Here is a 19,628-nt window from a genome sequence, read left to right on the forward strand (position 1 = left end):
TTGAAATTAGATGAGAAACATTATGAAAGTTTGATTGATTCATTCAAAAATAATCTTATCAGCCTAAATGTTGAGTCTTTCTTGAACGATCCATATAATACCTATTGTTCTTTGTGCAACTTTAACTTGAATGAGCCACATTTCAATAATAATATAGCTAACAAAAAGATTTGCAGTAATTCTTTTAACAGAAAGAAATTTTACTTCAATTTCGATAAATGTGTTCTTTACATACCTCGCAGGCTACTAATGGCTTAATACACTTTTTAACTAACTGCCCTATCTTGGCTTCTTTTAGATCAAAATATTTAACAAAATATTTCTTGCATTCAAACATAAAATGTAATATATTAGTAGATTTAAATTGTGCTGACTTAAATAAATAAATGGCATTTTGATGTTGTGTATAGAAAGTTTCAAATTAAAAAGTCTCATCAGAAGTTAAATATTATTTGATTCATTATTATGGTTTTTTTTGTTAATTTATTATACTTACCTTACATACATACTTTTATTTGTATGTCTTATTTGATGTTTATTAATTTAAATATTATGTTGTACTAAACCAAATTTTTTTGTTTACCTTAATTGGCTATAACAGAGTATTTACAAATAAATATATTTTTAAAATATAAACGTAAAAAATACTTGAGTGAGTACAAATATTTTGATTGAGTCTGAAATTTGTAGCACTGTACAAATTCACTTTTTCACATCCTACATGTATTTGTATAATTTGAAAAATGTTTATAAATCCCAGGCCCTGAAGATGATCTCAATAAAGATCGAAACGTTGGCACGATAACGAAAATGTTTTTCTAAAACCTACGTCACACCAGAACGCATCTCACGATCTCCTAATAATCGGTAAAAAAATACTTTCCATTTGCATCGTAGGGATATCCTAACTACTTCAAAAACGTTAAATAGTCCAAAAGAAGAATCGTCCTCGTTTCCACGGATAGACAGTGCCGACTTTATGAGAAAATGGGCGACTGGGAAGTGGTAATTAAAAGTCAACACATGAGCAAAATCTGGCATAGTCAGCCGAGCTGTCCTGTCCACATTGGGCGAGTTGCAACTTTTTTATTTTATTTGATTTATTTTACATACGGGCAGAGCCCATTTAATACTTATAAAAAAAGTAAAACAACAGTAAAAATATACATAGATTGAAATTAAATAATACATAAGTTTTCTTAATAATTTTAACATACTAAAAATATTGAGAAAAAAAACTAATCGAATTACAATTGCAAATATATTACTAATCATAATGAGAACAGGTTAAACTTGGCATTATTGAAAACTAAATTAAATATAATGTAGTAGGTAATAAAAATTTGTAAAATTTAGAAAAAATATATCTATATAAAAATATAACGGAGAATAATATTGCTTAAAAGGAAATACTAAAGAAAATAATTTTTTAAAAAGTACAAAAAAGGAAAGAGTTTGCTGGTGATTAATTTTGGAAATTTTTTTCGGAAAATTGCTTTTTAATATTGAAGATTGAGCAGTTGAAAAAAAATCTTTTTGTGAATTATTGGCATCTTTCAATATTCTGTTAATTCCGGTGAACTTGAGAAACTCGCCTTTTAGGAAAGGAAGGTGGAAGGTTTGGCAGGATCTATTGGTATAATTTTGGATATTGAAGGAAATAGAATGAAGGAGGTCTGGACAGTCGATGGTGCTATGGAGGATACACAAAAAATACATGTATAAATAGTTTCTTTAGTTAAATTTGTCATTCATTGCAATAATGAATTTTTTTATGCCTAAACGAGTGGAATTTCCTAGATTATAGCAACAGACAATAAAATAGGTTAATTATATAATATGATGAAAGAAGGGATTTTCAAAAGCGCATCCTTTAATGTAACGGAATGCCCCGTGGACTAGACATTTTTCGTGGATCTTGCCATCTTTGTTATTTTATTTTAAACAAGGAAATTCGTGTTCACCTAGAACCTAATCAATCGAATCGACTCACGAGATTTGAAGAAACAGTTTCTTTTGTGCTATGCAAGCTAAGAAATTTGTCGATAATTATCTTCGTTATTTTTCAGGTCGTACTCGTCCAGGGCCATTACCTATCCTTCCTACCGCTTTGTTCTCGCAACGAGCCAGTCTTCTTGGCTACATGTACACCGGTTGCCATGCCCGAGACCAGAGAGTGTGTCGTCCAGGGAGCGACCAACGTCTTCACCACCATTCACTCCATGGATATGAAATTCGTACACATAGACCGGAAGTAAGTCGTTAATTCTCCATTTGAGATTTATTGTCATTATGTCCCTTTTTTTATACATTTCATTGATTAAATTTTTTTTTTAATCATTTATATTTGTACGTTTTGACTCGCATAAACTCAACGTAATTTTTTCTTCGGCGTGTCCGTCACAGTTCTATCGGATGGATTGCTGTTTCTTTGTCCATTCTGGAAAATCCGGATATAATTACAATCCGCAATACGTCCTAATATATTTTCCACTTTTATTAACGTTTAGTTCGGCTCTACTTAGGAAATGGCAGTTCCATCCTCCATGTTAGACAAATTACAGAAGCGTGTCGGACGCGATTTTCCGCTCTTGCGTATCATGGAATCACTAAGCTCCGCCTCTGCATTTCGTTCAATTGTGAGAACCATGTAAAATGGCGATCGATCACCGATTTTTCTTCTTCTTCTTTTACTATACCTACCTTATATACGGAAAACGGTCAACCGCGATGGGTGTCTTCAACACCATCTATTGGGTTGTCCGGCTTTCAAGTTTCCTTTCAATTACCCCGTCAACGCTTCTTTTTCGCATAATTTAAAACTTTAAGCTCGGTCGGAACGGTGCCCAAATGGCCAGAAACATTAATGAAGTTTGCGGGCGATGACAGTTTGACTAGAGCACCATTTGTGACGGTTTAAAAAATGTCAAGAGGGAGATTTTAGCCTTGAAGACAAAGCAGACCTTTCCTCGCCTAGACGATGATGTTCTGCGAGTTCGGTCGAACAGAATCCCAGAAAAAGTTCGAGAGCTTGCAGATAATCTTTCAGTTAGCAAATTGGCCGTCGCTGACCACCTTAAGGCAATTGGAAAGGTGAAAAAGCTCGAATTGGTTCCTCGGGCATTAAATGACCGCCAAAAAAATCATCGTTATGAAAAGAACAACGGCAGCAATAAACATTTCTTTGCCAAAACAGAAACGAACCTTTTCTGGATAGAATTATTCTTATGAAAATGGATTCTCTACGATAACAGAGGATGTTCTGGACAGCGGAGAAGCAGCACGGCAATTTCCCAAGCCCCAACTCATCATAGTGATGGTGACTATTTAAGTGGTTTCATTTGGGATGATTTACTACATTATCCTGAACCCTGGCGAAATAATCAATGCCGAAATGTATCGCTCTCCAACTGAAGCAATCCACTAAAAATTGGCATTATTGAAGCATTGTTCGGCTTCTTTTCCCGCATGTGACAACACGAGAACTGTTGGATTCTCCAGACATCTCACCTACCAAATACCATTTTTTCAGACACCTGGATAACGTTTTCCAACATAAAAAATTTATTGTTCAAACTTCTTTAGCAAATGCGCTTACAGACTTGTTCATAATAAAGTTCTATTCAGAGGGTGTAGAGAAGTTACCATCACGTTGGGAGAAGTGTATTGAGAGTGATGGAGGGTATTTTAATTAATAAAAAATGTTTAAAATATTAAAATCACTAGTTTTCGTGTTCCGCTTGACCAATTAATATATTTCAATTAATTAAGGTTTTTAGTTGAGATAAAAAAGTCACTGTCACGAGCGGGATTCGAACCCACGATCTTCGGCTAGATAAGCCGCTACTCTACAACTGAGCTATCGTGACCTCGAGAAAAACCTTAATTTATTGAAATATATTAATTGGTCAAGCGGACCACAAAAACACAAAAACACGTGAATTTAATAAGTTAAAATGAGTATAATTTACTAAATTATTCAGAAATCGTGAGATGCGGTATTTGCGGAAAATTCACAAGAAGGGGTTGAGATGGGAAGTTAGTGCCCGAGTGAATCGAGGCCACGATAGCTCAAGTGGTAGAGCAGCGGCGTATCTAGCCGAAGATCGTGGGTTCGAATCCCGCTCGTGACACTGACTTTTTTTATCTCAACTAAAAACCTTAATTAATTGAAGTTTAAAATATTGTTTTTATTTTATAACCAAAAACCTGCATATTGTCCGGACAACCCAATAATTCAAGCGAAAGTCCAAAACATCCTCGTATAACGTTATCAGATAATCTCAATCGGAATTGGAAGATTAAATAAATCATCGATTTGTTTACACGCCCGACCTTACCGAAATAAGCTACATTTCCCGATCTGACGCACCAAAAATGGCCTAATGCGAATACTATTTTTACAGACAGAAAGTCGGGTGGTACGTGTGATTCCTCCAACAATAATGCTAACAATATTGCTTCGTACCATTTCCCTGATTAGTTTTCATCTTTTACATGCGAAATGTGCATGCAATTCTTTTGGCTCTTGAATATTCAGAATCTATCAGGTTTTGACGCACTGTAGACGTGCATTAACCAACGTCTCGGCTCCAAATCTTACAGCATAGAATGGACAATTAAACTCATAAACAAATTAAATGAGTTGAAGGACAACCATCAGTAGAAAAAGAGTTTAAAATATTTCATTGTATTATCACCAATGTTATTTTAAAAAAAGATCAATTGGAGCGTATCGGATTAGATAATAAGTTATACCACTTCAAGCTCTTCACGGTGGTAAATATCTTCTATCACTGTCAGAATAAACATGCTCAAATCATAGTATCTGTAAAAGTGACTTCACACGATTGGTCAGGAAGAGAGTAATCTATGTGCCGGATGCAACAAAGTAGAAAACACGGAATCGCATGGTACTGGAAGCATATCGATAAGGAAAGAAAATTTTCCAGACAGACCAATGTAAAGTTAAGTATAATCATAAATTTTTAATGGGCACAGAAAATTTTAAGATTTATTGGGCTTTGGTCGGTTTTGTTAAACAAACTGGCTGGAATTTATAACCCCTTTTTATAATAAATATTAACATGATAGAAGACTATAGGTCAATGTAAAAAACAAATCATCAATTTGTTCAAAATATCTCGCTCTTATGGCAAACCACCTGAGCCAGAATTTAAATACATATTAAATATATTTGTTTGTAAAATTATCAGTTTTTGTATTTTTTCTTAAATACATAATTCCGATTGCACTCGTAGCAACGCCAGTGGTAGTCAACATATAACGATGATGTCGGAATATAATGCTTTCGTGTATCCCAGTAAGTAAAATGTTGAACAATAAAGTAAAAGAAAATATTAACAACTGGAATGAAACAACGATAGTTACTAAATCTAATACCATTTTGAAATCTAAACATTTGTATCAATACCGCGAACGGTACAACTAGGCTCATCCAATAAAAACAAGAAACCAATAAGAAGTAACGGCCATTTAACCATGATTTTATGTCGTCATCTAACATAATTCATTATCTACGTTTTAACAAGCAACGTTTTCGTTGGCGTAATAATCAATCTAGGGACATTTACTGCCTTGTAAAAACGGTCGAGTCTGATATCAAATAGGCCGTAACTGCAATCGCCCGTTTGATTTACGTACACCTCATAAACGCAGCGAAAATCATATTTACGTATAAATCCTATACTGTTACAACGTTGCTGATTATGATCAATAATGTTGAGTCCCATTTCGAATTCTGGTCAAATTTTTCGCGCAGTTTTCTATTTTGACGATTTTTCTAACTCTCGCCATGTTATTCGTTCTATGCTTTTATTTACAGATACCTCTGGTAATTTTTATAATAAGTAATAGTTTGTGGGAAGCAAATCTAGAGAGATTTATAGGGGGAAAAATATTTCTTCAGATTATGATTTTCTAAAGCCTTGACACTAATTTTTTCTATGTTCATACTGAACAATAAATCCCCCCCCCCCGAGAACCTAAGCCGGAAACAAGGAATCGTCCTTACGAGATTAAGAATAGGCCATAAGCGGTTGACACACGGGCACCTGTTCTTGGGCCAAAACCCGCGGAGGTGCCCCTTATGCAGAGAAAGGTTGCTCGATGTGCCCTACATATTGGAAATATGTCATGCCTTGGCTCCCTACAGGGTGCGTGTTGGCATGCCATCCAATCTTAAAATGGTACTCGAGCACAGCAGCGGGTTTCTGGGTCCCCTGTTCGGCTTTTTAGGGGAAATTGGAGTTTTTTATTGTATATATGTCTTATGTGTTGTGTGTCTATATGTTTTGTCTGAGTGCATGTATTTATCAGCGTGAAGGGCGAGGGGTGAGGGTGAAATATAACGTCATCATCGCCCCTCGAACGTTGAGAGCGTATAGTGTGTGTTCGGGGTCGATGACGGAATATTGATAAAAGTCCTCCATCGACCCCAATCGATTAATTTGAGTATAGGTCGGTGGAGTAATATCACGTACTCCACCGACCAAACGGAATGAGTGCACTGTATGGATGTATTTATGTGTATGAATGTATTTATTTGTATGAATGTAGTGCTTGAAAGGGTAAATAGACTATAGAATTAGTTGGGGGCTGAAATGACCTAGATGTCGGGAGCCCAGTCAAACAAAATATAAATAAATAAATAAATCTTTCCTGATTCACTATTCGATTATTTTAAGAAAACCAAAACGTAAGACTAGAGGATCAATTTTAGACAAACTATATGTGAAACACATTACATTTTGCTTATTTATTTTCACAGGACATACCATTCCTAACAAGTCACGTGTTAACTTTCAAAAAAATACCAAGATTCGTTACTAAATTTAGTGTGCGTTTTTTTAGCGACTGTTTGTTCAATAATTTATTGAAGTAATGAGAAGAGATCAGGAATGAGGTATTTTAGGGGGAAATTTTTTTTTTCATTTTTTTGCTGCGTTTCGAGCTTTACTTGAGCCATCTTCAGGGTCTGGGTGAATTACAAAACATGTTTATTGGGAAAAATAATTCTAGAATAAAGATCTAGACAATGTAAATTATGAAATTGTATTATTTAAAAAACAGCAGAATACAAATTCACGTATCACAACAATTTTACACGAAATAAACATGACACCACTAGAACAGCGCCACACTTTATTTGAGTATGAAATCTTGGTTGAAAATTTATATTATTTACATCTATATATTATAATTATTTTGCTCAATAAAACAATTGTATGTCTTGTCAATAAGTCTTGCAATTCACCCACGTCCTGAAGATGACCCGAATAAGGGTCGAAACGCGTCAAAAAATGAAAAAGGCGTTTTTCTATAATTCTTCATTCCTTACCGCACTTTTTCAAACAAATTACTAAATTTAGTCATAAAATAACCAAATTTACATCAAATGCTATCGTTTTACAAACTAATGCCATATTATACCATATTTACACAAGAAGAAAAATTAAGATACCCAACGTAGAGGATAATGAAATTGTGTAAATTTATCTGTATCAATTTTCGTTCTTATCTAGTTACGGAATCCTTATATAAATATATAATATCCTTATAAATATCTCTATTTGGAATAATCTCTTTTGTTTATTTTTCTCATTCTATGGTATTTAGTAAGTGATAAATAAATATTCACACTGACAAGCAAAAAATCCCGCCCACTTGAATTATAACTTGATTTGTATATATTTTTATATATTAATCAAAGTTTCACGTTTTTTTAAAGTTTAATAATTGAGTCTTTGTGTAAAAAAGTTTAAAAAAATTAAAAATTTTAAAAAAGACGGACAGATATATTTTTTCAAATTTTGAATTAACATTTCAATATCGCCTATTTCCTCCTCTTGCCTGAATAACATCGCGAAGACGCCTCGGCATACTTTCTACCAGTCTGGAAATGTCTCTTTCCTGGAGGTTAGTACATTCTTCACGAAGTGTCCTTTAAAGATCGTGGAGTGTATCAGGAAGTGATGGACGTGCTCTTATTCGTCTTTTGAGATTATCCCGTAAATGTTCGATGGGTTTCAAGTCTGGAGAGCAGGCTAAGACGCTGATGTTATGCTGTTGAAGGTACGTTTGTATTATGCGGGCGACATGTGGACGGGCATAAACGTGCATTAGAATAGGATTGTCGCTGATTCCATCGAGGATAGGCGAGGCATGACGTTCCAAAATTTCATCCAGCAAGTGGCCGTCAAAGACGAACAACAACCAACTCTGTGCGACTCTTCATTGAAATTCCCGCCCACACCATCACTGAGCTACGTTGAAAAGTTTGGCTCTGGGAAAAATTACAGGATTCGTACCATTCATTTTGCCTTCACCACACTCTTTCACGCCCATCTGAAGATCGTAGAGCAAATCTACCCTCATCTAAAAAGTAAAGCCGACCAATCGTCCAAAGGCTGTGCTGGGCCAAAGTGCGAAAAGCCGTCGGTCCATACTGATTTAACCTTCTTCGAGCAGTGCGTTCAGAAATTTGGACGCGTCGAACATCCTGGAGCTGATGAATCGCTTCAAGGTGCTGGTTTCGTAAAATTCTCAACGTCTAAAAACTGTCATCCTTCGATTTTGGTTACCCTAGGGAGTCCAGAACCGGGCCTTCTATGGTAGAACCCAGTTTAGCCGCAACCAGTTGGAACGTCCATCATCAATAAGTGCCACACCACGCGCAACGCCCTCATCACTAAGTACCATTTTTAAGTTTAACAATTGAAATTAAGCAAACATGAAGCTGAACATTTATTGCTTCAGAATTCAAACACAAGGAACATTTTAAATTCCGTAAAACTTAAACATTGAAAAAAACATTTATCCTTGTTTGGATTAAGTGTGTTTACGTCTAATTGATATTCCCAATTTAAAACAGCATATACAAATATTTATTGATGAAACAATGAGTGCAATTAATGGTAGATTTTTCTTTTATCGAGAAAATTTAAAAAAAAATTAGTTGGGTGGAATCTTTTGCCTATCAGTGTACATATAACTTTGGCGTTAATTTTTAAAAAAGTAGTTCAATCTCATCACAGAATTTCGCTATAATATACTTAAATTATTGAGATCGGTTTTTAAGTTACGTGCATTATCTTTGGTGTATAAATGTATCATTTCTTTCAACAGGGGTCTTTTCTTTAAATTTCTATAACTTTCACATTGTCGAAGTCGAATGTGGTTTTTGTTGCTGGCTGTGTTTAGACAAAGCTGTCCCTGGTCTCTCGATACTTTTACATCATATTTATGTTGCCTCATCTGTTCACCAAGGTATTGCTTCGTCAGGCCATTGTAGGTCATAGGGCAATCTTTACGCTTAACACAATAGATAACATTGGACTTCTTTAGTAGTGGATCTTTACTTTTTAATTTAATGAACAAACTCCTTTCAATTTTGTTGTTAAAGTTTAAGCGTGTTAATTTTCTCGAGGCATTAACAACAAAAGTAACGGGTGAAATTTTTTTCTCCGATATAGCACAGTTTGTGGTGTATTGGTGCCTGTTCGTTGGTCTAATAATTTCATTGGAGACATGGGGTACCCATTATTCTTGAACATATGAACAATTTCTTTTATTTTCTGAGTGAAATTGAAGGTACTTGAAGTTTAAAAGAAAATGGCAAAAAGAAGATAATTGAATTGACAAGAAAATAAATGAAAAATGGCAAAAAGGAGGGAAAATTCAAAGGTGGGGTTGAAATGGGAAGGGAGTATCCGAATGGATCGAAGTCACAATAGCTCAGGTGGTAGAGTAGCGGCGTATCTAGACGGAGGTCTTGGGTTCGAATCCTGCTCGTGACACTACTTTTTTTATCTCAACTAAAAACCTTAATTAATTGAAAGATATTAATTGGTCAAGCGAACCACGAAAACTAGTGAATTTAACTCGTTTAAAAGTACAGTCGATGAAGTTATAGGCAACACTAATCTTCGTTTGAAATGACTGTAAGTCCTAGTACGCACTGGGATTCTTTGAGTTGACTGTTTGAATCTCCGGAGAGTCTCCGCTGCGTCTAGCCTGAGTCCGGGCTGCCCCGACTCATTGTTGCGATGAATCTGGTATGTTGCGGGCTAGGATTTTCGGACTGTTTTGAATACCATCCGATGTGGGATTCTTTGCCTCAATGTTGCGCAACATTTGCCAGTGCGGACGTGAATCGGAACAAGCGCTCTTGCTTCATTTATTTAGTTGACGTTCTAGTGAGTGTTTTCTTGAAGACTTTTATACTGTCTTGTATATATGTTGTGGAGGACCGAGCTGACTTTACAGTTTATTGAAGACACGCATTCCCAACGGTGTTTGTAGGATGTATCATTCACGGAATACAGAAATTGGGAATTGAAAAGCCAAACATTGAACCGTTTAACCCAAAACTTCAGTGTTTCCGTCGCCGAAGTTGAAAAAAATGCACACTTTAAGAGGACAGTATGTTAATGCACTTCCGGTTGGATGCACTCCGTTCAATGCAAAAAAGAGCAAGGGAAATTCCTAAGACCTAGTTTCCCCGTCATTTTCGCAGGCACTGATGAATATGAACTGAATCGTGGTCTGGACACGGTTCTTTGTCGCGGAGCAGAGGCGGGGCTGCGTAGATTCATTGTTGCGATGTAGCCCCGACTCTGCCCCGCAACATGAATCGATTCAAAGAATCTCAGTGCGTAAGTACTAGGATTTACGTTGAGAAATCCTGTCCGTACTTGTTGGTTTCTAGTACCAATTTGTCACTAAGTTTCCATTGGAAAGGAAGGCTTAATAAAAAGTCGAAAGCTTGGCAAAAAAAAAAGTACGACTGGTTCATTTTGGGCCACACACTTGATCACAATCATCAATTGATACAATATAACGTAACATACTGACAAATGTGGTGTGATTAGTGACCGTTAATCGATAATTATTCAGAAATCGTGAGATGCGGTCTGGTGAGATGTAGGTTTCAGAAAAACATTTTCTTTATCATGCCAACGTTTCGATCTTTATTGAGATCATCTTCAGGGCTCAAAGTGTTTGCCTTCTGTGTAATTGTGCCATTCTTGCGTGTCGTGTTGAGAGTCAAGAACAATTACAACACGACACGCAAGAATGGCACAATTACACAGAAGACAAACACTTTGAGCCCTGAAGATGATCTCAATAAAGATCGAAACGTTGGCACGATAAAGAAAATGTTTTTTTTTTTACATATCACACATATCACGCATCTCACGATTTCTGAATAATACTCACAAATGGTCTTTTTGTTTTTCATAAAAAACCGGCACCCGAGGGTTCATATAACCCCCGTAGTTGGAATACCCTCGTTAAAAAAGAGAACATAAAGTTCGCCGGGGGTGTCGCAACGGTACCTTTCTCCCCGCATGGCCGTGTGAGTCGTAGAAAGGCCAAAATAAATTCAGCCAATGGAGATCGAGATTCCCGAGCACCGGCCGACGAGAAAGCGGCCCTTTGTCAAAAGCACATAACCATCGCTTACATAAAGGAACCCCCCACCTGGCAGAGGGCAAAAGGCGGAGGTCGGGAATAATATTTGTAACTGAACTGTTATCAGATTTTTCAACGCCGTCGGGTGATGCGTTGAAACTCCGTTTCGTCGACGAATCACGATTTTATGATTCATCAAACTTCCTTTTATATTATATATTTTCCTTGTTGAGAACTATGAAATTTTTGAAGAAAGTTAATTATTGTGCCATTAACACATTAATGGTTATGTTAACACAAACATATACAAATTTATGTAAAATTCTAACGGAATAATTAAAGGATTGGGAATGCATTTAAGAACGGGAATAACGCACGTAAACCTTGGTCGTTGAAATAAAGGGACGTGGCTTTTTCATAAAGATGACGGAATTAGCATGGACGACTATGATATGCGATGGCGCATAAAACGATAACCCCCCCGGTGAGCCATTTTTACGACGAAAACAGAGATTGCATCCTGATAAAGGTTATTGTCAATAAATCATACCTTAATGGTATGGAACGTCGTCAATTTTATTCTTTAACCGATAATCCGAATTATTTACAACTGTCATTCACCCTCCCCTAACTGGACGACGGAATGGTGTGACAATTGCATTTTATCTCAGAGCTTACGGGAAGAAACAACTCACAGGCCTCACATCCTTGTATGAAATGTCGTGTACATCGATTATTTGGAATTATCTTTTTTAACTACTTTTTATTTCTCATTTTTTGATAATGAGAGGAATCATCAGTGGACAACAAACAAGAAAACCAATAGAACACGTAATTAGTTAAAAAGGAAACATTTTTACATCCCCCCCGGTCCGTTTAGATAAATGTAGCTTGAAAAATAAAATAAAAGTTGAAATTGGGCTTGGGGGGAAAAAGGAGCGGGATGCCGGTCTGGCCACATAGCTGACTGATATGTTGCAGGTTAATTATATATTAGGGTTCCGAGGAACTTTATGCTATCAGGCTTCTCGCGCATAACTAGTTATTTGTTTTTCAATACATTACCGGAGAAAATATCCTTAGTTTGAATCAGTCGCAAATTTTCATCAAATCGAAAACGAACCATTCTTATAATAACGTTTAATCGGATTGATGAAAGCTCACCGATATAAAATAAATACGGCCATTTAAAGTGGATTTACTTTATCACAAAGTTTAAAAGAACTCTGGCAAAACAAACCAAAATCAAAAGCTATCAGTTCAACTCTTTTCTTGCTCTTTTAACAAAAAATCTTTGTCATAATGTTATACCACAACTTGAATGAAACTCCCCTTTCACCTGATTTTTTATCCTATAGTTACATATGTATTGTATTGCGTTGCGTTCAAAGAAGAGGACGTGAAAGTTAAGTTGAGATGCTTGTAAATTGCAAATCATTCAATGTTTAAATCAAAATGCGGTAGTAACTAGGTAGTATCAAAATGCGATTCCATGAACATATTAATCAAACAAGCTCGAAAGCTTTAAAAAATCTCGAGTATATCAGGCAGTTGACAGTTGACTGAAGATAATAAGAATTTTAGTAGATGATGGGGTTTGGTCTGCGAGTTGGCGAACTCATGTTGAACCGGCACACGGGCACTACTGGGTCTGTCTTCACTCGCGGGTTACAGACCCAGTAGTGCCCGTGTGCCGGTTCAACATGAGTTCGCCAACTCGCAGACCAAACCCCATCATCTACTATAACACAGCCAGTCAGGCTACGTTACTTAAAAGGTGTGTACACAAAACAACCCGCGAGTGAAGACAGACCCAGTAGTGCCCGTGTGCCGGTTCAACATGAATAAGAATTTTGTACCAATCTCTTGTAAAGTGACACCTGGATTATGCTTCATTGGAATGGAATCACGAATGGCGGGCTGGAAGCTTGGTGATCAGAATCGGTACAGAAACTGGCTGTCACCTTTTGTACATAAAGTCTGGTGCCTGTAATGTTTGGTGGTACAGACCTCCCTGAAAAACGACTTGTTGGGCTGCAGTCTCTGGACTCCAGATACGTGACATATACCCTAATCTGTGGATGATTACATAACTAACCTAATTGAGGTTCGATGGGGCCATCGGCTCTTTCACATTCCAGATTCACGCTAATAAATACATTCATTCTTAACACATGCTAGGAACACAAAAACCTATTAGTACTATATACAATAAAACAGCTCTGTTTCCTCCAAGAATCGTTACAGGGTACGTCAATGCAAACTACAGGGCTCAAGCACAGTTCTCAAACCGGATGGCATTCCTACGCATTCACTACATGGAGCTTATTGTACCTTTTAATTAGGTGGGACATCGAGACTTTTAATCGAATGTAGAATGCACGGTTTTTATTGTGTTATATGAGCATTTATTTAATTTTTTTTTTTTTTTTGACCCCTTTATAATTTTGAATGAGATGATAAGATACCCAACCAGACGCTAGATCAAAACGCGAGGACAATTAAGAGGTACTTTTTTGACTTCCTGTGGAAACGAATGAGTTCGTACCGAACCTAATTGTGGTCGATGGGGTACTCAATATTCCGCTATTGGCCCCTAAACTGTCATTACTATATACAACAAAACAATCACCAATTATATAACTATCATATGGCAATATGCGTATAATGCGAACCAAATAAGACAAAAAGTAATCACTAACATTTTGATATAAAAATAAACACTAATTTTTGCTCTAATTTTTGATGTTTTTTAGGTTTCTTTACAATCAAAAAATTAATATCTTTCAATTAATTAAGGTTTTACGACCTTCGGCTATAATCGCCGCTACTCTACCACTTGAGCAATCGTGACTTCGATCCGCTCGGACACTAACTTCCCATCTCAACCACACCTTTGAATTTTCCCTCCTTTTTGCCATTTTATCTCAACTAAAAAGTCAATGTCACGAGCGGGATTCGAACCCACGACCTTCGGCTAGCACTCTACAACTCGTGACACTGACTTTTTTATCTCAACTAAAAACCTTAATTAATTGAAAGATATTAATTGGTCAAGCGGACCACGAAAACTAGTGAATTAATAAGTTAAAATGAAGTATACTTCACTAAAGCTCTCCGTGGCCATTTCATTTTCGCCGAGAATCAAATACACGACATTTGAGAAATGGCAAAAAGGCGAGAAAATTCAAAAAAGGTGGGGTGGAGATGGGAGGTTGGTGCCCGAGTGGATCGAAGTCACGATAGCTCAAGTGGTAGAGCAGCGGCGTATCTAGCCGAAGGTCGTGGGTTCGAATCCCGCTCGTGACATTGACTTTTTTTATCTCAACTAGAAACCTTAATTAATTGAAAGATATTAATTGGCCAAGCGGACCACAAAAACTAATGAACATAAAATTAATTTTAACAAATTTAATTCTCATTATGATTTCAAAAAATGTATTATTGTAAAAATTTTAAATTTCTAATTTGAACTGTCTTCGTGGTTTAAGTGGCATCATATGACAATTATTGTATTCTTTAATTTTTATTTGAATTTACTGCATTTTATAGTATTTTTGTTTTTCTCTCTTCTTTATTTTTATTTTTTCTTTCATTTATTTTGTCTTATACACCTTCTAAGCTCACTTCGGCCAACTGTTACGACCACTGCTTTCAGGATACAGGGGAAAAGTGCAGAGTGGTTAAATGACTTAATTTTTAGTTATAGTTTTATTATCTATTTTATCCTTAAATTTTTTCTCTTTTTTTATGTTTTATCTTACTGCATTACCTTACTTTTTGCAAATAAAATTATTATTATTAACATGATGGGACTTCAATAATTAATTCTTTTACACTTGTGGGTGTTTCATCTATTTTTCTATTAAAGTAAATCACAGTTTAATGTTTAACATACTTTTATAATTTATTATTTATTATTATACAATTTATTATTATTAGATTATCCAAATTTTCCGAGAGCATAAAAGCATGTAAATATGCTTTTACTACTACTTATTTCAATAATAATTTCCTTTGAAAACATGATTGTCTTCTGGTCTTGAAATGATTGCTTATCTTCGTATAGTAATAAGCATTTTTGTACATTATACAATGTAATAGTGATAATAAGGATGAATAAATAATAGTATATATAGCAGAAATATTATGAAATTTATCTTCATCTTTCCTGTAATCTGATAAATTAACATTTGCTAATATATCAACATTAAACAAAACAATGTGTTCTAATAAATACAATTATGTTTGTTACATGCGTTTCTTTTACAGTGGTGAGTGGCACCTGGGGTTTCCTCGGTCAGAGCTGCAGGGGGCTTCTTGGTATCAACTGTTGCACTGGGAGTCCATGAGGGAAGCGCAGAGCAAGCACAGGCTGAGTAAGTTGTTATAATTGACTCTTGGAATTAAAATTTAACGAGGGCTCCGTTGAATTGTCCAACAAGTAGCATGGACATGCATGATTACAACACTTCTTATTAAATACACCCTTCCATCCTTTCCTTAGCTCGTAATTCCTAACGAAAATACCCCTCCCCACAATCAGTTGAAATTGTAATTTTAAAAACACACACACACTATCTATAAAATGATGGAAGATGGATGACTGCATAAACCAAGGTTAAAAAAATCGCACAACCTTTTCAGAAGAATGCACTCCCATCCGCGACCGCCCTTGAGCCGACCGCCTATTAATCCAATGCTTTCTCACGACCCCCGATTGATTCTCACAACATAAACCCCTGGATTATTTTTCAAAACTGTTTCACTATTAATGCGTTCCTGTTACAGTTGTACTGTTTTAATAATTCTCCTTGCATAGACAGGCTAAGTTTAGAATACATTGATATTTATTTGTAGTTTATTATACTTTACTGTCAAAAATTTACATATAATTGAGGATTGCATGAAATTGCAATTTGAGTAGTGAGTACTGCAGCCTGAATTTATCCTTTCCATATGTTATCAGTTTCATACTTCATTGAAAAAATCACTAGACATGGCTCCAGTGTTTTCAAAAAATTCTCGTTTCCTATGTTAGGAGTAATTTTTCCTTATTTTGTGAACAGCCTTCTCAAATTCTACGTTGATTGAAAAAGGATCGGGGCCCAGGGCCTTTTTCAATCAACGTTAATTTTTCGCAATGCTGCTCGTGTCGACTGGTAGAACCAAAAATAAAGCTATAACAACCCTTGAAGGCTTGTTGTTGTTTGTGTTGGTTTTCTCTTGTATTAAATTGTAAAATACCAAACGTTAATAAAAAAAGGAAAATTAATCAATTCTTTCATTCAAAATGCTATCTATGCACTCGAAAAGTATTAACAAATGACACGCTTCAATTCGTGCCGACATAACTTGCATCCTAACCTCTAACAGCCTACAAATTTATAGGATAGTAGCTAGGTCCTATTATGAATGAGAGTATAAGAACATGTCTGAAATTAACAAAAGAAATGTATTGGTCTGATTTAACTAATAATTATTTTTTTAAAGGCCTTTGGGTCATTTTTGCCTTGAGTCTTTCAAGGATGGGGTCACATGTACAAGACGAACAATTTAAATTTCGCCAAAATGTTGTTTGGGAAGTGGTGTGATGTGATGTTGGGAGAGGAGCATAAGGTAGCCAGTTTCGCAGGATATGCTTAATTGTGACCGGTGTATGAGACAGGTGGAGCATTTTGGTGTATTTTTATGGTCGAGTAGGTAGCCATGGGTAAGGCGGGTGTGTCCGATCCTTAGGCTGGTTAGGACTGTTTGTTGTTTCCTAGTGGCTCGAATTGAAGATTGCCAATGTTTAACTTGCGTATTTAATGCGTATTTAAGAATAAAAATACGAGTAAACAAAAAACAGCTGTTAAATTCATGGCTGCCATGTTGGTTACCTACGCCCTAACAGATAGCAAAGAGACTACATTTTCGACCTAACACCTAACATTGGCTCTGATCTGTTAGATCGAGCAATGTTAACTAGCCGATTCTTACAAGTACCACATCATTTTTCCCGATCTAACAGAGTTAACAGGGTTAGCACAAAGATTGTTAATACCCCTATTAAATTTTTGTTAGGCACTTAAGAATTTAGGGGTATTCACGATGTTTGTAAGATGTTAACTCGAATAGAGAAATGTCCAGTAAAATCGTGAACGCCCCATTCTTTTCTTAGCATGTTAAACGTTCATTTTTCGCAATGCTGCGCGTGGCGATTGGTAGAACCATAAATAAAGCTATAACAATCCTTGCAGGCCTATTGTTGTTTGTTATGGTTTTGGTTTGTGTTAAATTGTAAGATGCCAAAAGTTAGTAAAAAAACCAAAATTAATCAACTCTTTCATGCAAAATGCTATCTATGCACTCGAAAAGTACTAACTATTGGTCTGATTTAATTAATGCGCATTTAAGCATAAAAATACGTGAAAACAAAAAACAGCTGTTAAATTCATGGCTGCCATGTTGGTTACCTACGCCCTGAGGGATAGCAATGTGACTACGTCTTCGACATAACATCTAACATTGGCCGTGGCCTGTTAGATCGAGCAATGTTAACTAGCCGATTCTTACAAGTCTACGTTATCATTTTTCTCGATCTAACACGACCTAACAGACTTAACAGGGTTAATAAAAAGATCGTTAATGCCCCTATTAAATTTTTGTTAGGCACTTAAGATTTTAGGGGTATTCACGATATTTGTAAGATGTTAACTCGAATAGAGAAATGTCCAGTAAGATCGTAAACGCCCCCTTCTTTTCTTAGCATGTTAAACGTTAATTTTTCCGCAATGCTGCGCGTGGCGATTGGTAGAACCATAAATAAAGCTTTAACAATCCTTGCAGGCCTGTTGTTGTTTGTTATGGTTTTGGTTTGTGTTAAATTGTAAGATGCCAAAAGTTAGTAAAAAAAAATTAATCAATTCTTTCATTCCAAATGCTATCTATGCACTCGAAAAGTACTAACAAATAAACGCTTAAGTTTGTGCCGACATTCCTGACTTCTAACAGCCTACAACTTTATAAGATAGGGGATATACCTTTTATGAATGAGAGTATAAGGGCAGGTCAGAAATCAACAAAAGAATTGTATTGGTCTGATTTAATTAATGCGTATTTAAGAATAAAAGTACGTGTAAAAAAACTGCTGTTAAATTCATGGCTGCCATGTTGGTTACCTACTCCTTAACGGATAGCAATGTGACTACATCTTCGAAATAACATCTAACATTGGCCGTGGCCTGTTAGATCAAGCAATGTTAACTAGCCGATTCTTACAAGTCTACGTCACCATTTTTTTCGATCTAACAAGACTTAACAGAGTTAAGACGGTTAACCAAAGATCGTGAACATTGTTAGACACTTAAGAATTTCTCTTTAAACATGGTGTTACAATTTTACAATGATTTGCAATTTCGAAAATCTAAAGTAATGTTGTAGTTGTGTACCATTTCGATTTACCGTTTATGTACCGTACGGAGTCACAATCAGTTTGACGGTGCAGGTTTTCAAAATGATATTCTTTGACATTTTCATTATGGTGTAAGCCTAGTGAAAACCGAAACCTCTTACGGCTATTAAGCCCTATTATACACGGTGTCAAAAAGGCGCATTAAGGATTAACATTCCGCCAATTGCCTTCCCGCCCCGGCCGGCAGTTACCGTAAAACGAATCGGAGATTATGGGATAATCGCGGGGGATAAAATTTAAAGCCGATGTCGAAACAATTTAACCCCCGTCGGGCTCCGGTCGAAAGTTCAACCGTCAAAACGATAATTGGTCCGGGCATTAAAGTAACGAAGCCACCGTGAGGGAACTGGGCTAATGTCCGGTTCTTACGACAGTACCACCCCACGCCGCTGACCCACCGGCGAAATCAGTTTATTAAATTATGATTTATGCTGGCAATCCACGCTGTAAATAACGGACCTTCCCCCTCCCCGACTTAATTAATGACGGAACAAATGTTTATTAACATCTCCGCTAATGGCGGTTACGAGAGCGGCATCAATATAAGGAGGGGTAATAAATCGGGATCGTTAGCGGCTATTAGTATGAGCTGGCAGCACGGCGCTTGCCACTTTTAATCAATATATTTATCATGACGGGAGGGACACGTAGAGCGGACATTACCTGGGGCTGAAATGTGTTTTTAATTATATAGGCCGAGCCGGTTGGGCGGCTATCTGTCACAACTTCTATTCCA

The 19,628-nt window shown here is 36.3% G+C and overlaps 1 protein-coding gene across 1 annotated transcript in view; it reads left to right on the top strand.

Moving 5' to 3' along the window:
* The window catches only part of LOC106662892 (neuronal PAS domain-containing protein 4), a 185,417-nt gene that overhangs the window by 142,775 nt on the left and 23,014 nt on the right, over positions 1-19,628 (top strand). Inside the window, exons 6-7 of the mRNA XM_014387332.2 lie at positions 2,070-2,254; positions 15,709-15,815. Coding sequence (XP_014242818.1) covers positions 2,070-2,254; positions 15,709-15,815 — 292 coding nt within the window. The remainder of the gene's footprint in view (positions 1-2,069; positions 2,255-15,708; positions 15,816-19,628) is intronic.

The sequence above is a fragment of the Cimex lectularius genome, unplaced genomic scaffold (genome assembly GCF_000648675.2).
Source record: "Cimex lectularius strain Harlan isolate CLEC.00 unplaced genomic scaffold, Clec_2.1 scaffold84, whole genome shotgun sequence".
NCBI lineage: Eukaryota > Metazoa > Arthropoda > Insecta > Hemiptera > Cimicidae > Cimex > Cimex lectularius.